The 23063-nt window shown below is 38.4% G+C and overlaps 1 protein-coding gene across 1 annotated transcript in view; it reads left to right on the forward strand.

Moving 5' to 3' along the window:
• Nucleotides 1-23063, forward strand: part of MARK1 (microtubule affinity regulating kinase 1) — a gene marked incomplete at its 5' end in the record, with an annotated part of 142328 nt that overhangs the window by 70872 nt on the left and 48393 nt on the right. Inside the window, 2 exons of the mRNA XM_082834772.1 lie at nt 7049-7252; nt 8523-8576. Of these exons, the coding sequence (XP_082690898.1) occupies nt 7049-7252; nt 8523-8576 (258 nt within the window). The remainder of the gene's footprint in view (nt 1-7048; nt 7253-8522; nt 8577-23063) is intronic.

The raw sequence follows: 23063 nt of genomic DNA on the forward strand, positions 1-23063 counted from the left end.
GTGCTATCAGCTGACCAAAGAGTAGTTGTGGTGTGCAAAAGCAGCATGTTCTAGAGTCCTGGGAAGTGAGCTGTGGCATCCCTAACTTCAGGTCTAATACATGATAAGACTTCTCAGGAACATTTGAATATTCAGTCACCCAGTAGATTCAGTGGCTGTTATAAAAGATCATGATTTACTTTGATATTAGAGTAAGCTTTAATAAATTGATATGGTTTTATAAAAATAAAACCATGATGCTAACCATAGCTGAGAATAATGAACCATATTTATTCACTGTTCAATAATTTGGAGAGAGTTTGTTATCTTTCTCTTTTTAGTATCCCCCTCAGTCAGTATCGCCTTTTCAAGTGTGGCCAGAGGACATTCACAAAAGAGAAAATCTAAATCCATTTTGAAAATTAATAGGTTTTCTTATCCTCTGGTACATGTTTGCTCCTTCTTCATGGTTGGAAAATACCTATCCTCAACTTGAAAAAAATGTTCAAGGGATCAAGATGAGTAGATTTTGGGGGAGTGTGTTTATGTGTACACACACACATGGGAAGAGACAACATATAAATGTAATTTTATTTTTCAACTTAGATGTTTCAAAGAGAAAGATGAATGTGAAGTACTTATTTTTGCAAGGAATTACTTACAAATTAATATCTCCAGCCCAGACCTCTGTTGATTTCTAGACTCGTTCATTTCATTCAGGCCTCTTCTTAAATGTCATCTCATCAGAGACCACCCATGACCACCCTTACTCTCCAGTTCCTTACCCTCCCTGGTTTCTCTTTTTATACCATGAACCATTGGTTGGCATTTTATCTCTTTATTGGTTTGCATACGTATTACCCTTCTCTCTTCTTTTTACCTCTCCCTCTGCTAAAATGTAAACTTTATGAGGACCGGGACTTTTTATATTTAGATTTCTCTCAATTCTCTGGCACTGTAGGATATGCGTATAGTAGGTCAAAGTAAATTTTTGTTGATTGAATGAGTGAGTAAACGAATCACTGAGTAGTGAGATGGGAGATATAGTTCAAAAAATAAGATGAAGCCAGAGGCTTTGGAGTTACTTTGATGACTTTCTGTTGACCCTGCATTCCCAAACTCCATTGTGAGTGCCGTGTGGGAGAGTGCTTCCTACTCACTTGTCGCTAATTCTGTGTCTGGGGAGAGGTAGTACTTGTCCTTTTTAATATCTGATTTGACAATCATTGATGGATAGTGAAAATAATAAAAAGAAATAAACCTTATCCAAGCAGGTGAGGCAACATGTGGAAAAATATCTTCCTTGCCTAGGAAAATACCTAAGTGTAAGACATCCTTGTGGGAGGATCTGAGTTTAGCAATTAAAATTGGGACCTAATTTCAGGGTATATTTACCTATGGCATGAATACAGTGAGCAAAATTGTGGAAGTTTAGATGCTGATTGACTTCTAAGGTGCCTGTTTTGCTTTGAGTTTGTAAGCCACATTCAGTTTGCCCTGAACTTTGTAATCTCCAGGCTACTTTCCGGTTTTAACAACAAAGTCAGAAAAGTTTAGTCAATTAAAAAGCTGCACCCAAAATAAAAAGTTTTCCTTTGGGCTTCCCTGGTGGCGCAGTGGTTGAGAGTCCGTCTGCCGATGCAGGGGACACGGGGTCATGCCCCGGTCCGGAAAGATCCCACATGCCGTGGAGCAGCTGGGCCCGTGAGCCGTGGCCGCTGAGCCTGCACATCCGGAGCCTGTGCTCCGCAACGGGAGACACCACAACAGTAAGAGGCCTGCGTACTGCAAAAAAAAAAAAAGTTTTCCTTTTACTTGCACTTAGAGCATAACCATCTCATTTTTCAAAAATAGGACAACCTTCTCTATTTCCTCAGAATTCCAGCTATTTGGCTAACTCTACTCACTATGTAGTTTAAATGAAATGAATGCCAGTTTTCTTTTTGATGTGTTACTAGTGTGGTCAATATTATTCCTGGGAGTTGGTAACTTTCTAGATGACCATTACGCTAGCAATGTTAGGAATAGCATACAATATGTCCAGTAGTTTTTTGTTTGCTTTTGCTTTTGAGATTTTTTATCCAGAGAAAAGGACATGGAGGTAGAAGCTCCGTAAGGATCACAACCCACCCCAACATACACATATATGCACTTTAATTGATACTTATGTAGAACCTGGCATTAACTAGAAGGGTCAGGGTCTAATGGTACATAACCTCTCTGAGCCACTATTTTCCCTATCTCTAAAACAGGTCATCAGGGACTTCCCTGGTGGCACAGTGGTTAGAAATCCGCCTGCCAATGCAGGGGACAAGGGTTCGATCCCTGGTCCAGGAAGATCCCACATGCCATGGAGCAACTGAGCCCGTGTGCCACAACTACTGAAGCCCGCACGCCTAGGGCCCGTGCTCCGCAACAAGAGAAGCCACCGCAATGAGAAGCCCACGCACCACAACGAAGAGTAGCCCCCGTTCGCCACAACAAGAGAAAAGCCTGCATGCAGCAACAAAGACCCAACGCAGCCAAAAATAAATAAATTAAATAAATAAATAAAACAGGTCATCATGGTATGCTTCTTGACAGAGCCGTTGTGAAGATTAGAAGAGGTAATGCATGTAAAACATCTAATACAGCTCTTAGCACACAGTAACCCTTCAGTAATCAATAGCTTTTTTTTTTTTTTTTAACCATTTTCCCTCTGGATAACTAGGGTATTGCCATTCTCATTTAGCAAAAAATTATGAAAATGGAAATCCTAGTCCCAGCTAGATTTTCTTTTGATCTAAACAGTTGTTTGATTCAGGCAAAAGAGAAGAACTACCTAGAAAGAAATTGGGTTGTGAGATAGAGATGTGGCTTATCTTTAATGGTTTCTCTTTTTATCGTTTATTTGTTATTTGATTCATTCATGCATTCACTTATTCATTCATTACCTATTAGTAAGCAGGCTGCACCTGCTCTTGCCTTTTAAATCTGACTCTGTGTGGTCAAATGTACAGGGCTTTATATCTGTAACTTAAACAGTTTGAATTCCAATGGTATTCAGTTGGACATCTGAATTTTCAAGATGTAGCCCTTTGAAAAGATGTCCCATATAATGTACCATTTTATTAGGTACGTTTCTTCTTTGAATTTACAAAGTATGATCTCACCTTGGGATTTTTCTATTTATTCATTTCACTGTCTGGATTGCTCTTCCCCTGTTTATCTAGCTCCTTTCATCTTTCAGGTCCAGCTCAAACATCATTTATTCCATGTACTCTATCTTAGGTATCACTCACCCCAACTCCCTCCATAGTCATTCCTGTCACATCATCTCATTTTATTTCCTTTTTGCCCCCTATTACCAAGTATAGTTATTTTATTTTGGCTATTTGCATAGTCTTGTTTTCTTTCACTAGAATATAAGTTTCATGCTTCAGGATTTTTTCCGTCTACGAGTAGACTTCCAAAACTTTCTTTTCTATTTGACTTAGCCTGAGTTGTTTTCTGTTGCTTGCAGACAAGAAACCTGAATGATATTCGTACCAGGAATGGTTGCAGGCAACAAACACTCAGAGAAATAGCAGAAATTTGGGATTAGTGTTCTGGTCTAGGAAACGGGGTATTTTTGTTTATTTGTTTAGTGTAGTTTTAATTAACAAACACTTACATGGTTCTTATTACACACTATTTACACCTTTACAGAAATTATTTTATCTGATCCTCAGAATGACTATGAGGTAAGCTTTATTATTAGCTGTCTCTTACCGATTAGGAAACAGGCACATAAAGGTTAAACAACTTGCCCAAGGATGCACGGCTAGTGAGTAGCTCTTTCATTTCAGTTGGTATTGAAGGCAGGGAAAATTCTAGTATTATTCAGGAACTGAAGTCTGGTAATCCATGGGATGTAGCTTTGAAGAACTAATGGAACCATTACCTATAATTACTTTGAATATGCTGTGTACTCAGGGCCAGCTTTAGGGTCATGCTGCCACTGCTGCAGAAAACTGAAGGAGTTCAGTGTCTACTGGATTGAGTGGACAACTTGAAGAAAGAAAATACAAGATCTGAATTTGTATTTTCAGCTAAAGATGCAGACTAAAACTTACAGATATTATATAATTGAGCTCACATAATTTCTTATATCTGTCAGCCTTAGAGCTGAGATAGTTCTTACTAACACTATAAATTCAGCCCATGAACATTAAACATTTAAAAATTAAACATTTTTTCCAGGTTTCCTATTTGAGAAAGAATCTATTGATCAGGAAGGGGTGAGATCAGTTATCCCAAGTTACCCTTCACAAAGTTTCTTCAAGGAAAGATTCTGCTCCTGAGTGGTGCTGTGGCAGTCCAAAGGAAAGATGAGGGTTTGAGGGGAGGAATATTTGTTTGGGTGGGTGTTTTATAATTAGAATTATATAATATAAAACATGTGCTATATATTCTATTTTAATTTCTAATTTAAGACTCATATAAATGCATTCTGTGTAAGTTGATTGGCTCTTAAAATGGTCATGCTTAATGTTGAAAGTTAGGAAATCATATATATATATATATATATTTTTTTTTTTTGGTGGTACGCGGGCCTCTCACTGTTGTGGCCTCTCCCGTTGCGGAGCACAGGCTCCGGACACGCAGGCTCAGCGGCCATGGCTCACGGGCCCAGCCGCTCCGCGGCACGTGGGATCTTCCCAGACCGGGGCACGAACCTGTGTCCCCTGCATCGGCAGGCGGACCCTCAGCCACTGCGCCACCAGGGAAGCCCCAATCTGAACTCATTCTGTTGGCCAAAGCAAATCACATGACTGGATGCCCAAAGAGTGAGAACCATACCCTGTCCTCAGTGGGAGAACATTGGAAAGTTACCTGGCAAAGGTTGTGAAAATTTGGAGCTAATAATTCAGTCTGTCATAGTTTGGTTTATTTGAGGATATGCTCTGCAGCCAGCATTGGGAGCTGGGTTACAACTCAGATATTTTAACTCATCCTGCTGTTACATGCATCAAAGACCTGGACAGCAAGGAAATCATCATTCCTCAGAAGTCATTCTGAGTATAGGTGTCAGGAGCACAAGGACCCTAAATTTCTCCAACTTAGTACGTATTTAGTGTCTTTTTTGTGCCTAACACCATATTAACTTCTGGGGCTTAAGGAGCTTTAGGTCTAACAGTGAAAACAGACCATGGACAGGACTTAAAAGGTGGTGTGATAGTTCAGTAACAGAAGTTTTTACTAGATATAAAGATAGCAACAGAAGAGAGGGATAATCAACTCTGCTTTATGAAAAGGCGTAGAAAGCTTTGTTGAGAAGGAGATTAGATTTTGAGTGTTAGACAAATTCACAGTCCTTACAGAACAAGTTCAGGTAGAGAGGTATTTTTTGTAGGAAATATTATAGCAATCTGTTAACTGTTAGAAATTGATTATAGTTAAAATCTCTTGTTTATGCTCGGATAATAGAAAAGTCTCTGAGAGCCAATGAATAACTTTGTATTTACCACCTTCTCGCATTATTTACTGCAGTAGTTTTCAAACTTTGGCCTGCATCAGAATCACCTGGAGGACTTGTTAAAACACTGATTGCTGGATTCCACTGCCAGAGTTTCTTATTCAGTAGGTGTGGAATAGGGTCAGGGAATTTTCATTTCTAACATGTTCCCAGATGATGCTGATGGTAGTGGTCCGGGGACAACACTTAGAGAACTATTGATTTATTGAATCTTTCCTATGTATCTGGCACTCTGCAATGTGGTGAGTATATAAAGGTAAAAAGAAAACGTCCCTGCCCTCAGATTGCTCGTGGTAGGGTGGCTGGGACAAAGAAGTGAATGTGTAATGACAGTGCAGTGGAATGCACACTGAGATCCATGGAAGTACAGTTTGCTGTGGAAATACACCAGAAGGACACTAACTCAGACTGAGGCTGCAGGCTGCAAGTGTGTGTAAAACACAAAAAATCCTTTAACCCTGAGCTGAGTTTTTAGAAAAATCAGAAAGTAATAACAAGTAGAGAAATGACCGTGAGTCATGCTTTGCGTGAGGTTCGTAAATGGAGGCGTCTTCGAAGTTGCCTTTAAGAAATTTCTGATCAGAATTTTTTAGACAAGCTTTTGGTGGTGTAGCTGGGACCATGTATGTCTGAATTAGTTACTTTGCAAATAAAAATTATCCCCTTCTTTTGCTAATTTGTTCTACTCATCTTCAGCTATTGTTAAGATGCCAGTTAGATAAAGATGTTACATTCTATGTTTTCACAAAAAGAGAGAGAAATTTTATTTATGTCAGAATGCAGACAAAACTAGACAAGAGCAGGAACAATCAGAGCTGGGGAAACAGGGTTCCTTAGGCAGCTTTACCTGGGACTTGAGGTGCTGAGCCTGCAGGGGAACAGAGTCAGCTACTCAATGCGATTGTGGGGTAGCGTGAGACTAGGAGACAAAGTGACATCTCTGCCTTGAGAAGGGCACTGAAGAGGAATGCAGTGGATGTTAGGTACTGGATTCAGGCCGGGCTGTAGATAGCTCCTGCTTGGGCATGGTGAGGTGGTGAGGGGACTGGGCAGGAATTGATTAGAGGTGTACCTACAGTGGGAAGCTGCTAGGTCAGCTGGCCAAGTTATATGCCCAGCAAATGAAAGAGTGAACCTGACAAGTACTTGGGCTGGTTTAGAGAAACAGAGCCATACTCAGGAGGTTGTTTGCCTTGGCATTGAAGACGTTCTGCCATTTTAATGAAGCAGTCTTGGATTGTGTTGTCCTCTCAACCCACAGGGGTAACACCCTTTCAGGAGTAATGGTCTTTGGGGCTCCTGGCTATCTAACCAGTTGTATTTGTTTTAAATCAAAAGCATATACCTAAAGCTATGCAGAACATTTCATTTTAAATGGTTATATTCCCACTGGCAAAGGGAGCTAAAGTCAAGTAGAAATTATGAACAGAATGCTCAAAATGTTTTAAAATCGTATAGTACAATCTATTTTCATTGGAGATGAATTACTGATGAAAATTGTTTGTAGTTTTTTAAACAATCCTTTTATCTTGTAGTTTAATTAACCGTGAAACCTTGTAACCTTTTTCTCAGCATACATCTGTGGATGGATATACTGAACCCCATATCCAGCCGACCAAATCAAGTAGCAGACAGAACATCCCTCGGTGTAGAAACTCCATTACGTCAGCAACAGACGAACAGCCTCACATTGGAAATTACCGTTTACAAAAAACAATAGGGAAGGGAAATTTTGCCAAAGTGAAATTGGCAAGACATGTTCTAACTAGTAGAGAGGTAAGTTTTCATGATTCCTTTTAATATTTACTTAGACCTCTCCAGAATCTAGTTACAAACGCTTTCCTACAGCTGATTCTGGGAATAAGTACCAGTTGCAGTATGGTAAACACTGGGATATGTGTGAATGGAATGTATGTAGATAGAGTTATCTATACATGGCACAGAAGAATTGTCCTTATGTATTAGCATCTCATAAATCAGATGTGCTGCAGATGAGGTTTGCTCAGACTTCTGTCTTTCATTATATGGCTTCTGTAAAAATTTCTGATTTTTACCTGACCCCATGAACAGGGCTAGGATAACTTCTTCTTAATTACTGCTTAAGCTGCAGTGAATACAGGAGCAGAAAATGAGGTTGTACATGTGAAACTTATATAGTGTTATAAACCACTGTTACCTCAATAAAATTTTTTTTTAAATTACTGCTTGAGGTAAATTAGGTACAAATGTGTAGAAAGTCACCCACTAATTTTTATCTATTTAGAAACCACATTGAGCAAGTGTTGTACAGATGTTTTTCTCAGATAATAAGAGAATCGAGTTTCTAAAATCCCATGTGTTTCAAATCAGATGTATTTATATAGCAAAATTTGTTTTTAGAATAATAAATAATATATTTAATAACATATAATAAAGACTAAAAATAGTTAAACATCTAACACTCTATATTATATAATGTTTACTGGATCCAGTTAGGACATTATGAAAAATCTGTCATAAAATGTTTTTGTTAAGTTTCCATTTTGTTCTATACATAATATTATTGTCACATACGGTTAAACTTAGTCCTCTCTGACCATTTTGACCCCAGGAGCTGTTGGGACACAGGCTGTATTAGACAGAGACTTAGAGGACGTTTAAATCCATTAGTTTGCTGTAAGGAAGTTAGAGTGTCCAATCTCTCTACCCACATAATACTTAACTCACTAAAAGTTTATAAGCCTCTCCCCTCTGATAATTGTAACTTATCAAGATCATGAGTAAAAGATGAAGATACAGATGACTTTTACTTTAAAAGGGGAAACCTGGAATGATTTTAACAAAGGTGTAATTTCACTGACTCAGAATCAAATAGGTTAAAGACTTGGGTCAATAGAATATATTCTAAGGCTGCCTAATTATCAAAACTCTACCATCCAATTATGTGAACACCAAATACAGCTAAATTATATCTAGTTAGGGATGAAACAAAAGATGTTTTCCTTATAAATTTTATTCATTAAGATATGTATTCTCAAATATATTTTAATGATTCTCTTTTTTTTAGGTTGCTGTGAAAATAATAGACAAAACTCAGCTAAATCCTACCAGTCTACAAAAGGTATTTAATTATTTTAATAGTAAGTAATTAGAATACGAGTTTATTAATTAATATATGATACTCTGTAAAGTCAGTTATTCTAAACTTCCTGTTAGGTACAATACTACATTTCATCCATATATGAAGAAAAGATTTGATATAAAACATAATATTTACATTTAATAATATTTAAAAAATGTTTATCAAGTGTTTTTAAAAAAATATCTGCTACTCAAATGCATGTACCATATCAGAGGAACTTATGTCTTTTAATTCAGTAGAATAAAATTTTTCATATCAAATATTTTGAAGTAGTAAGGATTCTGCTTCGTTAAAAATCAACTCATGAGGGGCTTCCCTGGTGGCGCAGTGGTTGGGAGTCCGCTTGCCGATGCAGCGGACACGGGTTCGTGCCCCGGTCCGGGAGGGTCCCACATGCCACGGAGCGGCTGCGCCTGTGAGCCATGGCCGCTGAGCCTGCGCATTCGGAGCCTGTGCTCCGCAACGGGAGAGCCCACAGCGGTGGGAGGCCCGCGTACCGCAAAAAAAAAAAAAAAAAAAAAAAAAAATCAACTCATGAGACACTGTTGTCCATAGGTGGGTTTCCTTTTATTGCTTCACTTGCTTTTCTTCCTTCTTCCACAAGAACTAGTCTTCCAACTAACTTACAATAAAAGATACGACCATTTCTTCAAAGGGTGAAAATATAAAGCAGGAGAGGGACCAAAAAAAGCAGTTAGGATGGGAATTGACCTGGTAAAGCTGTTTCATGTTGCTTCATTAGTTATTTATGTGGGAAAATTTTCTCAGATACACATACTAGTACTTTAAAAATGAAGCAGATATTTTAACATTTATGTCATATATGTTTGTATATAGCTCACTATATAATATTTATGTATAATATATATAAAGTACATTATGATTTTAATTAGAATATAATGGGATCGTGGTCACATATGTAAGTGTGATGTAAATAACTCTGGATTTCTAAAACAGAATTTTATAAGAAAATTTTAGTGTAGTATGTTTAACTACACCTGCTATGATTCTACCATTAAATTAAAAATTTGGGTCTGTGATATCAAGACTTTCCACTTGTCTCAGTGCCAGATAACTCAGTTTATTTTATATATTTCTACTTAGACATCTGTCTTTGTACTTACTGAGATTCCTTTTAAATTTGACAACCAATATAATTTTTCAGAGCATTAGTATTTCTCATCTGTGAGAACATGAAAAGTTTGCTGGATTTTTTTTCTCTCTGAGTATGAGATAATATACTTTATTGGATGATTTTTGGGAGAAACTTCCAGCACCCATCTTTCAGCTAATCATGACTTAGTGGTATGCGTTATAAAAAGGCATCCTCCCTGGGCAGACGAGTTATCCAAAGATGCTGTGTTTTCCTGGACTAGAGCCACAGTGGGGCAGATTTTTGCCTGCCCTTCTCCTGGGAATCCTTTTACAATGCAGACTGCATACCAGCCCAGTGGCCCAGTCCATGGCCCACCTAGCCTTGTCACTTTTCCTAGGTTAATCTGTGGGTTACTCTGGTAAATTAAGTGATTTTAAGTGACATTTAGAACTAGTCCAGGCCTGTTGTGCTCATTGGAGGCACAGTAATGTGACCCCCGCTCTGTCTTTCCCAGGGGGGACCAGAGAAGGTTGTAGAACCAAAGTCACGCTTATTGAAACATGTGGACATGCAGACATGAAGGTGGACTGTTATTCAGATAAAAAATATACTTGTTGATGTAATTTCTATTATAAGTTCTGCTAATCTTGCTGATAAATTGTTGCTTTTCCAAACAGGCATATAAAAAATGGTGGCAATTTTGTTTTCTTTAATCTGTAAAAATAAAAGCAAAGGAAAGATTGAAATTTGCTAAATGTAGCCAATACACTGTGTGCATTTTGTTGTTTTCAAAATAATTTTTATTTGTGTTCATAGATTCGCTTTTTGTTGAAAGGTTTGGGAAAAAACAGATCGAGGCTTGCTTAGTTTTCGTGCATTGTAGAACGTTCAACATTTGGCCTTACACATTGAATGCTGGGAGCATCTCCCAGTCAGTCATATCTAAAAAATGAAAATGTAAACAACGGAATTAAAAGTAATCATTTTTTTTTCCTTAGCATTGACAGTCAAGTCCTATAGGTAAAAAATAGCAAAATGGCTCTCCATGTCTTAGGTGTGCTTGTTAAAAGGCAGATAATGGCAGCACATACATTTACAGTAAGGATTCATTTTAATCTCATCTCAACCCAAAAGTGTTTGGTTAAATCTTGTTCTGGACTTGGTCTGAATTTAAGCTGGTTCCCCTCCTTTACTCTCCTTTGTGTATAACGTATTTATAGGAAATATTAGTTTCCTTTGTCAACATCAATGATAGATAAAAGTAATCTAAATTTGATACCCCAACTGTTCCAAACTTCTAAAATATAAAGTTCTTAAAGACAGTTCGGTCTTTGGAATTGTTAAGCATCTTTGGCTTCAACATTCTTCACGTAATATGCTCCTATTATTTGTATTACATATTTTAAATTAATGGAATACAGTTTAATACGTTTTCATAGTTTAAGAGCTATTTGACATACGTGCTATATTTCCTTCTTCCTCTTTGGAGCATGACTCCCACCTCATACATTAGTGGTTTTTTAGGCTAGGGTCTATGAACTATACTCGTGATTCCTGGGGATCTTTTAAGCAACCTGTTACTGTTGGAGGAAAAGCAGAATGATGAAGCAGTTTTATTCCTAGTTCACATACTTGAAATGTAAGAATAGTTATCGTTTCCTCTGAAATTCCACCAAGTTTGAAACTGGGACACATTAGTTTATACACAGATGACAGAGTTTGTGTTAGCTTGTCTCAGATCGCAGTCACCAGGGTGCAGTTTATCTGTCTTCTGTGTATTGCTTGTTAATTTGCATTTTCTGTTGTTTTACTGTGTTGCATTGTATTTCAAATTCACAAAAATAGTGTGGTGGTTCAGAAGTGATTTGCTGAATAGTAAAACCTGTAATGAAAACAGAAACAAGACTACTACAACTCATTAAATAATAAAGAGGAGTGCTGCATCCCAGTTAAAAAGAATGAAAATCCTTGTGACAGTGATTTTGCACAAGCAGGGCAAGTGTAAAAAATTTTCAATAACCGACATCTGGAAATTAGGCTTAAGTGAATGATCCATTTACTGCTAGTGTCTAGTGTGTTATCTGTTGTGTAAAACGTTGTCAAATGGTGACCTAAGCCATTTATACTTTAGTGAGTTTTCAGATAAAGCCCAGAGACCTCTCTGGTAAGCTAGTTAAGTTTTCCAAAACATCTGCAAAATAATCTTTATTATGTTGATGAATTTGGTCACTAAAGGTAGAGCAGAGGACAACCATTGAAGCAATTCAAAATTACATTTCTTTTAGCGAATTATCAAGAAACCAAACTTGTAAAAGAAATCGTATAATTATTGACAAATATTTTTGATCAAGGAGAAAGCAGAAGCTTCTCAGCAATATTCCTTAACAAATCTCTCTGTTGGACACAGGTTGAAATACCAGTTACTCTCACATATGTGTGCTTGATATTGATAGCATATTTCACTTTGTAGCTGCACAAAACCACTTACGTGCTGAGTACTTCTTCCATACAGTTCTTTTTATGTGTCTGGATCATTTGAAGGAAAAGTCTTGACCAATTCTTTTGTGGATCAGTGAAAACCTAAGTGAAAAGAGAAGGGGTTAGCATTTAGTGAGCTGAGTTGTAGACTGCAGAAGTTGTCTTTGAATCATTACTGAAATTTTTAATATATATACTGCAAGGAGTGATTCTGCTATGTGAATAAATAAGATCATACCTAATGCCCAGTCACTCATTGCTTCATTCTCCATGACATCTGTGGTCAGTAACATAACCTCTGATCTTGATTTGGTTTTAAAGGAATACTGAAAACAGGGACTATCATAAAATCTTGGCTATTGAAAGATGTTTCTTTAGCATACAGTGTGAAGAATTGGTGGGAAGTATATCTTTCACACTGAAATACAATGGATTTGAGGGAGAAGTTGTTCAAACAGGTTTCTTTTAAAAGGTGATATCAATAATGTTAATGTCTAGCTAAAATAGCAACAGTTTAAATGTTGAAGATAAGATAACCAGATTTTCTGGAAAGACCAAACTGTATTTCAGGCAGTTCACTGACCAAAAATCTGACTTTTCTAAACCCTGTTTTAGCCCTCATTAGTTATTGGACAAAGGGTTCAATGACATATTATTGGGCAAGTTTAACATACAAATGTTACATCCAAATATGAAGAATACCTTCCAATGCAAGCATATCCAAAGAGTATATTAAGAACCCATTGTTATTACCTCTCAAATTGAAACTTCCAGTCTTCTAACCTTTTAGTGTGATTAGGTCAGCAGCCTAGAATTTGTCTGAGAGCCGGGCATAGTCTTCTTGCAGAAATGCTTTTGTAAGGTTGGATCCAGTAATTAATCTGAAAGTCTCTGACACATCACCCAATGCTTTGTTCCTTCCCCCAATCAATGATTGTGACTTAGGATTTTTTTTAATTTAATAGAAATAAAAAGTAAAAAAAAAAAAAAAAAGTAAAACTAGAAATGGAAACTGTCTTGTGGTTCAAGCTACACGTCGTGGAGCCCAGTACATGTGTTCATTAATTAATTCTTAATCTAACAAGTATTTATTGAAAGAAGATTCTATTTCTCCTTATGTTTTCCTCTGCATTTTTGGCCCCTCCTTTTCTGTTTCCTTTAAGTGGACTCATTGTCCTTTTTGTGGGCCACTCAGTGTTAGAGTTTCACAGGACATGGTCCTAGGACTTCTCTTTCTGTATTCTCTTCCTAGGCTGTCTCAAAGGTAACTCTGGTTTAAATTACCACCGGTAGGCAAACTCACAAATTTATATCTTCAACTCAGACCTCCCCTACGTTTGATTGTAATCCCTCAAAGATAACCCAAACTTATTATGTCCAAAACTGAACTCATGATCTCCACCCCACCTGCTTGGTACATTGCCCACCTAGTGCCCTTCCAGTATCCTCTCTCAGTGAATGACACTGTCCCCAAGTTGTGCAAGTCAGAAACCTCAGAGTTATCCTTGACCCCTCCCTCTCCTTCCTTCTCACCATCTAGTCTGACCTTGAGTTGTGCTGATTTTATTTCTTACATATCTTTTGAGAATGTTTGCTTTTGTCTTTTTCCGTCATGATCCTCTAGACAGCACTACTATTATCTCTCCCTTGGACTACCCCAGTAGCCTTCTAACCCGTCTTTCTGCACTTTGCATCCCTGCGTGCGTGCGCGCGTGCGCACGCACACACACACACGGATGCACACACACAGAGTTTAAAAAGTCATCAAGGATGCAAAATATGTCTGATTATGTCATCCTTCTATTTAAGCTTTTAGTTGGCTTTCCCTGTTTTTTGTAGTCTAGAAATCAAATTCATTAACATGGTGTACAGGCCCTACTTTCTTCCTCCACCCCATGGTCCACCAGCTCTCCCCAGCTTCTCCTTGCTCTCCTCATCCCCTACTCCTCCAACTTCACTGACTCTCTTTTATCTGCTCCTATTTCTACCCTTTATTCTAGCTACCAGGTCTTTGCAGTTTTTCACCCCACCCTATGCACAATCTTTTATCACTCCCTCTTCACTTAATTCTTACTCATTTCTCACATTTCAGCCTTAGAGTCATTCCTTCAGGGAAAGCTTCCTGTCTCAACAACAGTGTTAAATCCCCGTGCGCTTCATAAAATTAAGCACTCATAACCAAGAATTATTTATAAACAGTCTTCATAAATAATCACTTTAGTTTTTATTTGTTTTGGTTTGAGTAGTACTGTTTGGATTTTGCTTTTTTTTTTTGACCCTATCACGTGGCATGCAGGATCTTAGTTCCCCTACCAGGGATCGAACCTGTGTCCCCTGAAGTGGAAGCACGGATTCTTAACCTCGGATTGCCAGAGAAGTCCCTGCGTTTTGCTTTGGATTCTTGTATTCTGGCTCCGATTCTGAAGACCTGTTTTAATTGCTTGGTCTTTTTTGGCTATAAAGCGTACATCTATTTCTGTATTCTCAAGAAAGTATATAATATTTTCTGAAATAAATATGGAAGATTTTCTCTTGGAAATGGAGGAAGCTAGAAATCTTTAAATCACCTATGAATTTTAGACTAAATATCGGGCTGTTTTAAAAATCATATTTGCATTTAGTTATTTTGAGTCATACTCCTGTTTTTTCTAAGTTCAGTTTGTTGATACAGTACACTAGTCTATTTTTAATTTTTGGATGGAGACTTCAAAACATCTTTCCCATTTTAAAAACTTGCTTTCTCATGATATTTATTTATTGGACTAAAAGTTTTCATTTCTAATCATTTTTTTTTACAAGAGATGCAGTTGAAGTCCTGTGTGCCATTTCTTGGTTCTATTCCTGTATTTTTCTACCTAGAAATAACTACTATTCTGAATTTGGTCTTATTCCCATTTTTTTTTTTTAATTTCACATGTGTATCTGTACATGAAATACTATGTATTATTTATTTTTAAACTTTCTATTCTTCTGCAACTTGCTTTTTTCATTTAGCATTGTCTTACAGTTTTAGTCATGTTAGTCTATATAGTCTAGTTCATTTATTTTCACTATTATTATATGCCGTTGTACAAATAAGTCACAGTTTACCCATTTTCTTATTAATAGACATCTGCTACACTTAGTTCATTTCTGTTAGTTTATATTTAGATTGTTCCTGTTGTTTTAGTGGTTTTTTTTTCCAGTTAGCTTTTTGGTTTTGCTGTTACAGACAATGCTGCAATGATTCTTATTATGTATATCTTTTTGTGAAGATGTATAGAAGAGTATATCTCTCCAAGTAGAATAAGGTTGAAGGGCATGCATATCCTCAACTGTATTAAATAATGTCAAATTGCTCTTCAAAGTGGCTGCATCCATTTCTATTTATGCTAACACTGTATGCGATTTACTTTTGCTTCACATTCTTGTCAGCACTTTATATTATCAGATTTCTTAATTTTTGCCAACCTTATAGAAGCAAAATGGCATCTTGTTTTAATTTCCATGATTTCTTTATAGTGAGATTGGACATCTTTTCAAATTTAATCTATTTTATGTTTAGTATCTTCTCTCTGAAATTATTTGATTTAGTATCTCAAACAATTTTATTTACTTAGCACCAACTTGAGCCCAGAGTTGTACAAGGCCTTGGGAAAGACTCTAGTACTATAAACTTGGTACCAGTTCATAAGAAATAAGAATCTTATAATTCATGTACGAAGACAAATTTTGGCAAAGTGGCACACCACAGCCTATTATTTTGCAATGAATAACTGACTATAAGTTGTCAAGTTTGGAAGTAATACTAAACAATCATTTTTTTAGGTAGAAATCATCAATATATATGAATTTAATTATGTTCAGATTTCTTTTTCTGAACTACTGTTTCATGGGAAGAACTTAAGAAATTAGCCTAAGCTGTTATACTGGTACTAGCAATAACTTTATAAAATATTTTGGTGTCCCAATATGATGTCTCAAGTAAAGGAGGAGTGAAATGGTGATCCTAGAAATTAAAAAGCTGAGAGTTTAATTTATAAGATTCTGTTAGTATAGCTCCATGACTGGCGTCTCCGAGACAAAGTCTAGACAAGGTCCTCACTATCTCTTGGAGCTGAATGTCACTTGCAGGGTACAGCACAGCACCCACACTCCACATTAATAGGCCAGTAAACTGCTGTTGGAGATATAGGTTGAATTTTTACAGAGTTTACGGTGAAGGTAAAGAAGGCCTTCTGCCCCTCCTCAAACCCAAATCAGAGCAAAGTACTTGAAAGGCCAAAAAAGGTTGTGTTAAAAGGCACAAACAAACGTCACCCTCTTTTTATGAGCTCAGTCTACTATGACTTTGATGACAGCCTGGAAGACCTCTCCTGGGGGGAACAAGCTTGACCACAGCCTTTGTCAAGCCCCCCGTGGCCACAGAGTTGTTCCCCATCTGCCTCAAGATCAAGGAAGTAGTGAAGAAGTCCTGTGACACTGATGAGTCCAAGGGCAGCATGGTGAGCAGGGCTGGTAGAGAGAGGATGATAGGTGTTCGGCCCCTGGCTGTGCTGCTTTGAGAGTAAATAGAATGGGGATTGTCTAAGCCATGTCCACTTGACTGCTTCTAAATAGAACAGAATTTTCCACCATCAAAAAAAAGTAATAGTAGGCAGAAGGAATGGAAGAGGTAGGAAGGAACAGAGTAGTTGAGAGAAGAAATAATTAAGGCAAATATGTATTGATTAACACTAATGGAGTTTGCCTAATCCTGACCCTAAGCTCTAACCAGGAAGGACTGAACTGGAAAGTAAATACCTGTCCACAGAATTGAGGATTGTTCACTAACTTCAGTTATCTAGAACAAAGCCAAGAACCAAGGAGGAAACAATAGAGGCCTCTGAACAACTAGAACAGCTGTCACAAAGTCCAAACAGTGAAGTCCCTGCCATTTAGTCATAGAAGACCCATCTCAAGCCTTCTGTCCGCACTTAACTTCTTTAATTCAGCACACAATCTTAACAAACTCTGGCCTTAATTTTCAGCTGACAGCAAAATTGAAACAGTAGTTTGAAAGGCATTAGCGAGTTCAGAGCCCTCCTGCTAAATTTGGATATGCTAGGAACATCATGATGTCACAGTTTAAAAATGAGAAAGGAGGGCTTCCCTGGTGGCGCAGTGGTTGAGAATCTGCCTGCTAATGCAGGGGACACGGGTTTGAGCCCTGGTCTGGGAAGATCCCACATGCTGTGGAGCAACTGGGCCCGTGAGCCACAACTACTGAGCCTGCGCGTCTGGAGCCTGTGGTCCGCAACAAGAGAGGCCCCGATAGTGAGAAGCCCGGCCCGCACACTGTGATGAAGAGTGGCCCCCGCTTGCCACAACTGGAGAAAGCCCTCGCACAGAAACGAAGACCCAACACAGCCCCAAAATAAATAAATAAATGAATAAATAAATTTAAAAAGGAGAAAGGAAAAATAGGACTAAAAATTAGAATCAGGAACTAAGATAGTAGTGTGGGCCTATTTAATATGTTCACAAACTTCTGTTTTCCTTACTTGTGTCTGGACATACAATACATAAAATAATTGACTTTTTTTTTTTTTTTTACAACAACTCTCCATCTCAGGGTAAACTTCTTATCTTGATCTAAATGTTCAGCTCTCCTTTCCCCCTCACCTCTTTCCCCCTCTCCTAAGGCAGAGCAAGCACGGATGAGGTTGGCATCCTTGCTGGTAAAGGTCTCTTCTGGGTGAAAAGACCAAATATAATATAAGGAACTCACTGTCTCTCCCTCTTCTGCTCCCTTTGACTCAGTGGGCTAGTGCAGAAGACTTTGACATTAGTCCAGTCTCTTTCCTCTGTACAACCAACTAGAACATTAGAGTTTAGGAAGAAGTTATGGGGAGTCATGAAGAGGAAGAAACATCATAGCCCTTTACTGAATCCACGTGCTAGTACTATTCAGTTGGCCCCGATTTTCTAGATTTAGAACGTTAATGACAAACCTGGCTGACAGTTCAAGTGTTTCCTTGGGAGTAAGGGTGATTGACGGGGCAGAATTCTGGCATTTCATTGTCCCGAGTCAATATACCACTTAAAACCCCCTCACCACTTCTTCCATCGGCAGCCACTCTTCCTCTTTCCACAGCTGCTTGTCACTTTTAGCCAGCACACACTCAGCTTATACACACATTCATGCCGTTGCTTGTTTTTCCAATTTTTTCTCACTCCTTGTCAAAATCTACTGAGGGATAAAATAGATAACCAACCAGGACCTACTGTAGAGCACAGGGAACTATACTCAATATCTTGTAATAACCTATAATGGAAAAGAATCTATAAAAGAATATATGTGTATATATATGTATGTGTGTACGTATAACTGAATCACTTTGCTGTACACCTGAAACTAACACAACATTGTAAATCAACTATATCTCAATAAAAAAATTTTTTTTAAATGCTGAAGGCGAGGAAGCTATGGATAGAACAATGTATTCAAGACATTGAGATGTAGGAACCCGATGACTGTATATTATTGTTTTAACTGGAATAAGAAAGTCCTTTCTGATGAGAAAGGGGTGGTATTTCTCTGGCTTCATCTCCAGGTAGAAGTGGAGCGGCCTTCTGTTCAGGTACGGTTTTTGTTAAGTGCCCCACTTTTCACAGGACAATTTTAACACAGTTCCCCAGCTCATCTCGGTTCTCCGTAGAACAGAAGAGCTACGTTCTAGACTCCTCCAGTCAAAGACTAAATTCACGAATTCAGTACCACTCAATGAAGTAAACAAACAAAAGACAGTGTTTATAGGGGAATGCCTGAAGGATGTGTAGCTGTCCGTTCCTTTAGATTACTTATTCTCAAACATGGAGCTGCCAGTATGTTTTAATTAGTGATCAGATATGTCTCAACCAGTTTGCTTCTAAGAATAAACTACTGAACTGGCCGATAACGTCATAAAAATTAACAAGGGTAAATTCAAGATTACCCATGTGACAATTTTGTTCTCACTCTGTTGCAATTTGATGTTCTTTCTTGAGACAGAAGAGAAAGAAGGTAGAATGAAGGAGCCAGTGTGGCACACTCATGCTACAACTTAATGGGCCACACTTCCTGGAGGTACCTATGCCAGTTACAAAGTAAGGCAGAAGCCCTCTTCCACGGGGCTGGAAGGACTGGTAATCGAAAAAGTAGGTTAAAGTGAGGAATTATTAAAAATTATATAAGCATTTAACATTTAAAATGAGTACATAAATATACGTTCATCAACCAATCCTTTCATTCAGGTGCAAAGCTTTATTTATTTTCTCCTTTAAGCTTGTGTCTACTGATTGGCTTTGTTTATCTCGCACAAGTCATACTCGTAAACCCGTGTTTGCTGCTATTTCTAATTGGTTTCTTATTTTAATTAATGGAGAATTTAAAGACTCCCGGGAAGTGATCTGAGAGCAGAATCCTAGATTTTCTTTTAATCTTTTACAGTCTTCTTGCCCACACCTAACAGGACAGCAGTCTCTGGAACAGCTCTTATCTAGTATTTAGAAAGTATTCAATTTGGTTTGTTTTGTTAAACAGCATACTTGTCCTTCATTGGTTTATGTAAATTTAATCTTGTTGGACAGAGCTTAAGGCAACCCCAGTGATCCCTGCCTTCTGGTGTTCACACCTTTGTATGATCACTTCCCTTTGAGTGTGAGCAGGATCTGTGCCTGGTTTCTAACCAGTAGAATTAGGAAAAGGTGATGAGAGTTCACTCTCACGATCACATTATGTTATATAAGACTGTCCTGCTAGCCAACTTTCTCTAGAGATTATCCTTGCTGGCTCGATAAAGTAAACTGCTGTGTTGGAGAAGCTTACTTGGCAAGACCTGTGAGCAGTCTCTAAGAGGTCAGGGCAGCCTCCAGGAGAGCCAGCAAGAAACCAGGGTCCTCAGCCCTAGGGCTGTAAGGAAATGAATTCTGCCCACAGCCTGGGTCAGCTTGGAAGTAGGTTCTTCCCCGGTCGAGCCTCTAGGTGAGAGTGCAGCCTGGACAGCACCTTGATGGCAGCCTTGTGAGACCCCCCAGCAGAGGACCCAGTTAAGCCGTGACCACAGTGCACAGTGAATACTGACACACAGAAACAGTGAGATAATAAATGTGTGTTGTTAGAAGTTGCTGGGGTGTGGTAATTTGTTACTTAGCAATAGAAAACTAATACATTAGTTGAATGATCTATTTGCAGTAACAACTGCATCTGACAGACATGTCTGAAATCTAAATAACCTTTGGTAAGCATGCTGCTTAACCGCGGAAGTGTAGGGGCACAGGAAGCACCTCGAACAGTGAGCATCGAGGGTGCACAAGTGTGCTCAGCAGGTTTTGAGGAGGCAATGCCGAGTGACAGTTGGTTTCATGGAGGCCAGTTACAAAGGCTTCTGTACTGTAGTGCTTGTGAATTGTGACTGTATAGTCACATCTAACAACTTAATAGATAAATAAAATTTTAATAAGAAAGTAACACTCAATGAAGAAAACAGAGGTAGTTCATTTACATGTAAGTATAGGAGAACAAGATTGTCATTGGGGACTTTTCTATTAGAAATACATAATACTACTACTTAGCCATAAAAAGGAATGAAATAACGCCATTTGCAGCAACGTGGATGGACCTAGAGATTATCATACTTAAGTGAAGTAAGTCAGAAAGAGAAAGACAAATGCCATACGATATCACCTATGCGTGGAATCTAAAAATATGGCACAAGGGAACTTATCTACGAAACAGAAACCGACTCACAGACATAGAGAACAGAATGTGGATGCCAAGGGGGATGGCAGGTGTGGGGAGGGATGGCGTGGGAGTTTAGGATCAGCAGATGCAAATTATTATTTACAGAATGGATAAACACAAAGGTCCTACTGTATAGCACAGGGAACTATATTCAACATCCTGTGATAAACCATAATGGAAAAGAATATGAAAAATAATGTGTAGTATATGTATAACTATCACTTTGCTGTACAGCAGAAATTAACACAGCATTGTAAATCAGCTATACTTTAATAAATTTTTTAAAAAGAAATGCATAATAGTGATAATACTAATGAATGCAAATGAAACTTACAATAATGCTACTCGTATTAATAATAGGTCCAATAACTTTAAAATCTATATAGGACAGCAAAACCAAAATAGGGACTATCTGTATTTATTTTTTATAATACATTCCTGGGCTGCAGGGTGGAGATTCAGGAAAAAAAGTCAATATTTTTAAACAATAAAGTTTAACATTTAAAAAAATTACTTTAGTTACAAATAGGTATATTTCTTATAAAATGATATTTTAAATGTTTAAATGGACTTTTATTACTCAGTGCTTATAAAATGGATTTATGAAAGCCATGGAAAAATAGGAGGCAGGCATAATATTTGACTTGTTTTTCTGGAGAAAAAAAATTCTGCTTATAGTAGAACCTAGGATCATCAGATTTGTGAGTTATGATTTTATAGTTATATATAAGTTTTATGTGCTCATATTATGTGTGAATTTTATCTGCTAATGTGCCATAATAAGAAAAAAAAAAGTTGAAACCAGAAGTACAGATTCTCTGAAAGTCTAAACTACAGAGTCTACCTCTGCTGTCAGCCCAAGGAATCCGTGGGCAGAGGTCAGCTGATGAGGTGCCCCCTTACTTCCTCTTTGGTTTTCTCAGGGAAGTGAGGGCCTTATTTTTAGGGGGGATGTCAGGTAAGCAGAGTGAGGAGACCCAGGTGGTGTCAGAAACCAAGATAAAAACCCTGAGTGCATTCTGAGGGGACTACCCACCAGGAATACAGGAGACCCCACAGAGCTCTGCCCCTGCTGCCAATCGTGAGAAACGTCGGGTATTGGTGGCATCCCCTCTGTCTTGGTATAGGAGGTCCCCTCAATCCTCCCTGTGAATATTCACAGGAGTAAGATTCGACACTCCCCTCTGCTGACCTGAGGCCACCCAGCTCACACCAAGGCCCTTACCCCTCTGAGACCCCTGAGGAGGAAGTGAGGGTATGTGACTTCCAGCTCCCTCTGCCCAGGGCCTCCAGGGCTGCTCATGGGAAGGACATATTCTCTGACGTCGCTGACTAGAATCTACATGGTATTTGATGAGTATTCCATGCTTACTGCTGTCCACTGGCATCTGGTATTGTTGAGGTTTGGAAAGAGTTTGGAAAACGAATAACTGATTTAGAAATAGTCAAATGATCTGAACAGAGGTCTCATCAGAGAAAGTATATAGACGGCAGATAAGCATATAAAAAGGTGATCAACACCGTACATTATTAGGAGTTGCAAATTAAAACAACAGATAGGGGCTTCCCTGGTGGCACAGTGGTTGAGAGTCTGCCTGCTAATGCAGGGGACACGGGTTCGAGCCCTGGTCTGGGAAGATCCCACATGCCACGGAGCAACTAGGCCCATGAGCCACAGCTACTGAGCCTGTGCGTCTGGAGCCTGTGCTCCGCAACAAGAGAGGCCGCGATAGTGAGAGGCCTGCGCACCGCGATGAAGAGTGGCCCCCGCTTGCCACAACTAGAGAAAGCCCTCGCACAGAAACGAAGACCCAACACAGCCAAAAATAAATAAATTTAAAAAAAAAACAAAAAACAGATACCACTAAACACCTGTTAGAATAGTAAAAATCCAAAACACTGACAATACCAAGTGCTGACAAGGATGTGGAACAACAGGAACTCTCATTGCTGGTGGGAATACAAAATGGTACAGCCACTTTGGAAGGTAGTTTGGTGGTTTCTTATAAAACTAAACATACTCTACTATACCATCCAGCAGTCATGCTCCTTGGTATTTACCCAAGTGAATTGAAAACTTATGTCCCCACAGAAACTTACACATGGTTTGTACAGCTTTATTCATAATTGCTTATAGTCTGATCAACCA

Source organism: Leucopleurus acutus, assembly GCF_964270905.1.
Source record: "Leucopleurus acutus genome assembly, chromosome: 2".
NCBI lineage: Eukaryota > Metazoa > Chordata > Mammalia > Artiodactyla > Delphinidae > Leucopleurus > Leucopleurus acutus.